General features: G+C 41.3%; 1 protein-coding gene across 3 annotated transcripts; it reads right to left on the bottom strand.

The window, feature by feature from the left end:
* Positions 1-7: 7 nt before the first annotated feature.
* LOC125942228 (uncharacterized) lies at positions 8-6,263 on the bottom strand. 3 transcript variants are annotated; one of them, XM_049660391.1, is made up of 3 exons: positions 6,105-6,263; positions 3,305-3,490; positions 8-1,097 (listed from the first exon to the last, which is right to left on the bottom strand). In XM_049660391.1, exons 1-3 carry the CDS (start codon positions 6,256-6,258, stop codon positions 922-924), a joined length of 516 nt encoding a protein of 171 aa, XP_049516348.1. In that variant the 5' UTR covers positions 6,259-6,263; the 3' UTR covers positions 8-921. The 3 variants fall into 3 exon arrangements, 2 of the variants coding, with proteins under 2 accessions (XP_049516348.1, XP_049516349.1); XM_049660392.1 differs by lacking the exon at positions 6,105-6,263 and adding an exon at positions 4,237-4,787; XR_007464920.1 differs by lacking the exon at positions 8-1,097 and adding an exon at positions 4,314-4,355 and having other exon boundaries at positions 3,306-3,490.
* Between the last annotated feature and the right edge of the window lie 1,160 nt (positions 6,264-7,423).

Below are 7,423 nucleotides of genomic sequence, written 5' to 3'. Positions count from 1 at the left end.
CAAAAATAATATATAAGCATTACAGTAAAAAACATTTAAAAAGTACTTGCTTTCTCTATTTGGTAACCAGTAACTTAATAATCATGGCACTATTTGCATGAGCCCACTGAGACTCTTACTTATTGGTTAAATTATGTGTGCCCATTTCAATAAATGTTATCTACCTCTGAAACGACATGGTAATTACAATAAGTTGTGCCATGGCAGCAGTTTATTGTGCTGTATTGCTTGTTGCACGATCCAGTTGCATTTTCTGCCATCATTACTAGGTTCCTGGGCAGGTCATTACATACCAAGCGATTTATTCACTTTTACTACTTAAGGTTTGTATCTGATAGACAGTGGCCATTAGTTACCTGCTGGAAGACTTAAATGGAACTGGCATGAGGAAATTTGTTTTAATTTTTGAGTGCTGCAAAACAAGTTAGAATGAAAGAATTTGCAAGAAATCAGATTTCATGCGTACATGAAAGAAAGCACATCGCTGCCTTGCCGAGAACTGTTGTTGCACTCTGAATTTAAGCAAACTTTTACCTATTAATTCTTACTGTTTTGAAATAGCAAAATAAACCATTACTACAATCATATGTTAATATGTAGTTTTTCTTAAACAGAACCACTCTGACAATAGCACAGATTCCACTTTCAGGTGTATGTATGAAACTTAATTTTCTGTAAAATTTCTCACTGCGCCTACTTTTACTTTATCAAACAAACTTGAAATGGTGTGCCGTCATGGAACAGTGTTGGCATGAAAGGACCCGAGATACCTATGAAATAAAATAGTCAAGAAACACTATCTTTTGTAGAAATATATTAAAAATTTACGTAAAATGTACTAAAATACAAAGCGCAACACTTGTGCAATTAATTATTAATCACAACACAGTACTTGTGTCTGAACCATCCAACCTGGGCTTTTCAGGTGACTAGAAACATCATAATAATAAAAAATGTTGAGGGCTGCAAGTGCACAGCACTTGAACTGTCCACAGACTTGAGCTCTTCTGGACACTTCAGGTCCCTTGCGAGAAGTGAGGCCAGTGTGTTCTTAATGTGGGCCATGTTTGTCCCAGGAAACTTGTGACAGGTAAAGCCTGTAAAAAATGGAAAACAGCATGAGGTTTAAGATCAATGTTCCACATGCAAAAGTGCGACATGCAGTATGCCCTGTTATAATGAAACTTTCATTTGTTTTGTTTATTCAAAGTTTTCACGAGTTCAATTCTGCAGAATGACCAGCTTTCAAAGTGGAGTGGCGCCGGAGGACTCCACTTAGTACAATATGCAGAAGGCAAACAGGAAAAGCCCACTGTCGCAGAATAACTTCATCAATATCCTTGGTGTGAAAAATGTGAACGTTGCTTGCTTAGGAACAAAATGGTGGAAGAAAGACCATACTGTTGGTGAAAAAACTTAAAGGTAGACTACTGGCAACTAAAATTAGTTCTCTCAACAATCATAATCAAAATGTGCAGCAGTTTATTGCACTTTTCCTTGCAGGAGTTGCTCCAAATACGGTTATGCGGCCAGAATTGAGTATGGTATATCTGAATTTGTTTTACGAGCTCATATGATACTGGAGTGCACTTCTCGCATTATGATGGCCATTCTTATGCCTCTCTACTTAAAAGAAAATACTGCTTATAACGAGGATTTACTGCAGTTGCACGCCAACCTGGTTACACTAACACAAATAAATGCGAAGAAGAAATACGAACAAATGCTCAGTCTTACAAGAGAAATATGCAAGTAGACTGGCTCTGCTAATCCTTTGAGGGTCACTGCCATGCATGTAGAGTGGCGGAAACAAATCGTGTGGTCATGACGATAAATATGAGGCGGCGAAAGAACATATAAATAAGCATACCTTTTAAGAATGAAGTGTCCCCAAGCATCACATTACAGATTCTGTAACCTTCTGCGACTTCTACAAAAATCCTGATTGTGCTGTTGCCCCTTGGCTTCTTCTAAAACTGATATTTCTCTTTACCCTATGGTGCCCATCACTGAAGTAGTTTGGGAGTATTCACCTAGTTTAATGTTTTGTGAGTGTCATTACATTTAAAAAATGTGATTATGCTAGTTTGCCCTGCATGCTACAATAAACATGGTGTAAAACAGCGGACACTAAGAAACCTTTGTCACTTTGTGACCTAAAAAATTATTTACCCTTTTTTTTCTTGAAAGGTCACTCTGAAGAACAATCCAGAATAAAAATATAACGCTTAAATTGGGGGACGTATTTCCAGAAAATATGTGATCCTCAAAGGGTTAAACATGAACACCTACAAAGCTCATTCAATCTTTGATAAATCTAAACCCATAGTACTTGAGCACTGGTTTATAATAACGCTGAAAACAGGCAAGTGCGTCCTTGAAGTAAGAAAGCAGGAGACATTTCCAACAATTTCAGAGTGGGAGCTGTGGATATGCCTCATGTTCTGTAAGAAGCTTTATATAGTAGCTGCCAAGGGCCTATTGAGTACTGATCATTTTATGGGAACGTGAGGAAAAGTCAAATAAATACCCTTGTTTTTTCCACATCCTAGAATACAATGTGATAAATTGGATCTTAATAGGTTGAGTGCATAGAATGGACATTGCTAAACATAGCAATGTTGACAACGAAGTTGGCAACTCTTCTTATTGTTGCTTTGATCGAAACAACCAAACAATTATGCCCCATAACTTAAGCTCCCTCTGCTAAAAGGCTACTGTCTGCCACCACATGGACCTCCTTCGAGACTGGAGCAACTTTAATTCAATGTGGTCTGTCGAAATAGGTGAAACCACTATGTTTTGTGTTACAGAATCTGGAGGGCCATTTTGATTGCTGAAATTTGGTGGAAGTGCTGTCCCTCGAGTTGAGCAGTAACTGCACTTGAGCATAGCTTCTCCACAATTCCTATATTATAACAACACTTTCAGGCTACTTAAGCACACCCGATATACCACCAGATTGGTAGCATGCTTCACAGATTGGTAGTTGCTTCATTGCAACTGTTCATTGCATGGACAGTCAAGTAGAGCAACTAATGTGCAAATACACCTAACTTTGTCAGTTGTAGCCACCAATCACTTCTGGCAGTTAAGGCTGCTTTTAAAATTTAGCACTTTAGTAGGGAGGCGTTAGAGACTTGAGATCAAATGAACATTCATTCCAAATAGTAGGCTATTGTAGCACGTAGTTGCAGACACAGGCTACTTGAAAATCATTTGTTGTGCTAATAGCAAGCTGGTAATTCCAAGTACAAAATGTGAATGCAAAAATGCAATGGGAAAAAGTATGTATGGTACTTGCCTATAACAGCGTTGACCCTGATAAGGCCAAGAGCCTCTTTTTGCCTATTGGTGGTGGTGTTTTCGAGAAGTGAGTGGCCCATGAGGTTCTTCTCTGTGAACACATGGTGAATCAAGGCCGTTGCACACTTGCCTGGTCCACCATGGCAATCTGTGCCAGGATCATCTGAATGAGCACTTCTCCAACCTATGTGAAACGGCACATTTAGGTAAATATTAGTGAGGTAGTTTAAGGATTTTAAGCACATTTACACAACAGCCACACTCCAAATAAATCACAGAAATACTGCCTGCTCCAGACCTAAAATGTCAACTAATGTCACTAATAAAAACAACTAAAACTAATGTCATAGCTTGTTATCCTGTTAGGATGCCATGTGCTTCAGAAAAACAAGGATTCACCCAGTACAAAATAAAATAGTAAGTAAACCAAAGCATCAAAAACTTTGATGCAAGTAGCATTTTTAGGATACTTCACATACTTTCGGGCGTCTGCCTCTAAGTATTTTCCAGCCAATTTGTGTCACTAGGTGGTCAATGGCCGAATGGGTAGGGCTGCTATGTTGAGGGAAGTGGGTTAATAACCATCTGATGGACCTGCTTGGATCTCTGAGTGTGTGACTCAGAGTATGTGCCACTCTTCAATGAACCTCTTTCACGCCATCTTGGGCAACTGCTGCTTGTGTTGGCAAGCAGCAGTAGCAGCTCAAACAGTAAGATAACTGTCGACGTTAATGCGATTACCACTACACATCAGATTCGCTTGCTGTGTCTCAGACCTACTCAGCTGAATGTGTACATAAGACACAAAGGCAGGGTGTGCCAACTGCCCACCTCATTAAATAAATTAATCGACTCGCAAATCAAAGGCTATGCAAAATCGCAAAGGAGGCACTTAATGCTACCAGTTTTACTAAATCTTAAGGAGAATACCTCCCGGCAATACATTCTCCTGGCAACAGTGCATTTGATCATGGTGACGCTAGACGATGAATGGCCAAAGAATTCACCTTTCGCATTCCGGCTGTGGCGTCTCCAGGCTCATTTTGATTCTGAAAACAGATGTCAGTATTAAAATGTGATGCCACGATAACTCAAAAGCAACAATCAAAACATCTACATGGACGATTAGGCCGACATAAATGGATGGATATAAATGACTGATTGAAAACATTAAAGCATGGCTGCTCTTGCCACTGGCAGTGTGAGGTGGGCAAATAAATTATTTTTAATTTCTCTCCAAAATTTTAAAATTATTTTGATCATCTACTGAACTGTTGTGGCCACATCTTAAAGGTAGCTCGTTCATATAAAACCAGTGTTGCATTTTTTTACTCCCCGTCTAACTGCTGCTACTGCAGTTTGCTTACTCTCTAAGCATTCCACAGAACTGCTCCACCAACAAACCATTGTTCCAAGCTTATGTCAAAGCGTCATTTAGTCCACAAGGATACGCTCCCCTTTCACTCTCTCTCCTCTTTAGAGTGTGAATTCAAAGCAAAAATAACTTACTGACATAGCTGTCTACTTCTATCTCATAAAAAGCCTTGCTAATTTTTGACATTTGTCGATAACGCCTACATGCCACTGGAAGCACAGTGGGACGACACGGCAAATATGCCCAAGCATCTCGTTCCTTTACTGATTTTCGAACTTAGTTAAATCAATGAGTTACTGAAGGGCCAAAGGCTGAAACTTCACACGATGACGTTATTTTGAATGTTTCATCCCTCTAAAGCAGAACATAGAATCCCACAGAATCTGCCTTTTCCGTGAATATAGAGCGCCTACGCGAAGGCGTTAGCGCGAAGTACTCGATGGCGTCGAAGGGAGATAATGGCTAAAAAAAAAAGTTCACCGCGCGCCTACCGGCGGAAAACAAACCACACATAACCTGATGATTTCACAGCATTCGCTGCCATCAGCCCTTTTTTATCTCACCTATCACATAGAATCACATATACGCCCTTGCAATTCTTTATTATTATCGCGCCACAGCGCGTGTCTACCGCACGGCGTGTCAGCGGACTCTGGGCACTCGATCCTGAAGCGAACAGCGCAGCAGAATACATTCGAACGGCAAAACGCCCCGCGCATATTTTCGCCGATCCCGACACGCCATGTAGTAGATGCACGTCAATGGACGGCGTTGCGCGAACGAAATATACTTGATTACAGTACAGTTGGGATTATTTCACGTCGCATTGTTTCCACCAAAACGGCAAAGCACGAGCGCTCATTAATAAGGCTAATTTCAATCGGTGCTGGAACACCGTACCAAAAAAACGTGGCGCACACAACATGCCCTGTTTCAGCTGGCTCCACATAGCTGCCCACCAAAACGGCAGAGCCCCCACGAGCGCTCATTAATAAGGCTAATTTCAATCGGTGCTGGAACACCGTACCAAAAATCGTGCCGCGCACAACATGCCCTGTTTTAGCTGGCTCCACACAGCTGCTCACCAAAACGGCAGAGCACCGAGCGCTCATTAATAAGGCTAATTTCAATCGGTGCTGGAACACCGTACCAAAAATCGTGGCGCGCACAACATGCCCTGTTTTAGCTGGCTCCACATAGCTGCTTTACGTCGCCGCAAGCGCGCTGTGAAGTTAAATCACGACAAAACTTCATGCTCAATATAACAAATCTAGTGCTGCACAACCAATTCTCGCAACGGAAGGATAGTACTAGTAATGAAAACGAGCACAGAAGCGCGTGGAAGACACGCACGGGCTCTGTACGCCATTTTGCTGAAAGCGTCGCAATGAACGAGCAAGTGGAATTCGAAACACTCACTCACCTTCGATTTGGCTGAGTCGGAGGCGATCATGGTGATCTTCGAGGCAACGTGTAGCCCATAAAGAGCGAGCAACAGGTTGAAATATACCAAAGATGTCACAGCGAGGCAAAGGGCACAGAAAACGCAGCAAACTCATCACGCAACCCGCGCACATACCGCCGCACGCACAAAGTTCTGGAATGCGCCAAAGAGTCAACAGCGCAAGCGCGCATTCACACAAAAATGCGCATACAAATCCACGCTTTCATAGACATGAATTGCAGTATTTATTAACAAATCTTGTAATATAAAGGTATTTCTTAACAATTTATGTGGTTTGCAGGAGTATGAAAGTTTTCTGCTTAGCTTCCTTGAGGAACTATTTTCTTTATCGCGGTAACGCAGTGCGCCGGCCGGGCACGTACGGAGCGCGCGGGAAATAGTGCAAAATTCAAACGTCGCAAATGTCGCGCCCTGTGTGCGCGCACAGTTTTCATCGTTTGTATTAAAAAGAAATATTTATTTTAATACGTGAAGCAACCGGCGCGAAATAAACTACGGACCAACAATGTACACAATTGTCGCTGTTCGTGCTTGTTAGTTTGACATCATGACAAACGGTAGACAGCATGCCGTCCCATTGATTAAACATTTGTACCTGTGCTTCTGCGCTATGATTTGCCACCGGCAAAGTATAACAGCGTAGATTGTGCGTGGTGGCCAAGCAGTTTCCCAGCACACTGGCCAGCACCCCGTCTCTACGTGTTACAGAAAAGACCTAGGCTTTCATGTAAAATATGGACACCACGTCGCAGAGATCACCCAAACTTGTTTCATTCTATTGTGCGCTAAGGGCTACCAACTAAACGAAACGCACTCTTTAAAAACATAATTGTTTATTATGCTTACATACTACTTTTCCCACCATCTTGCCCATATTGAACATGGAGGCAATGCCGTTTTCTGACACAGACAGGGCACTGGCCACTTACAATAGAAGCCGATGGGAATCCAGGAGGTGCCCAATCATCGGTCATTGGTCACTGCTTGTTGAGACGTTTGTCTTGTGCTCCAATTTTGTGTCTATATATATATATATATATATATATATATATATATATATATATATATATATACACAGGGTGGTCATCTTTAAGTCTTACGGAATTTTTAGAAATCGCCTGTGGCAGGTAGCATAATTCTTATCATTGAGCTGGGTTAAGCGATGAGGCGGACATTAGTAGCACGCGCAATCGAAACATAGATTCAACTAATTAACAAGAAATCACTAATTAACTTCTTATTTTATTACTTTACGACACATATTGCGATTTACGAAT

This window comes from Dermacentor silvarum, chromosome 1 (genome assembly GCF_013339745.2).
Source record: "Dermacentor silvarum isolate Dsil-2018 chromosome 1, BIME_Dsil_1.4, whole genome shotgun sequence".
NCBI classification, from domain to species: Eukaryota; Metazoa; Arthropoda; class Arachnida; order Ixodida; family Ixodidae; genus Dermacentor; species Dermacentor silvarum.
The sequence above is the reverse complement of the archived record's forward strand: the minus strand, read 5'-3'. Positions and strand labels throughout refer to the sequence as shown.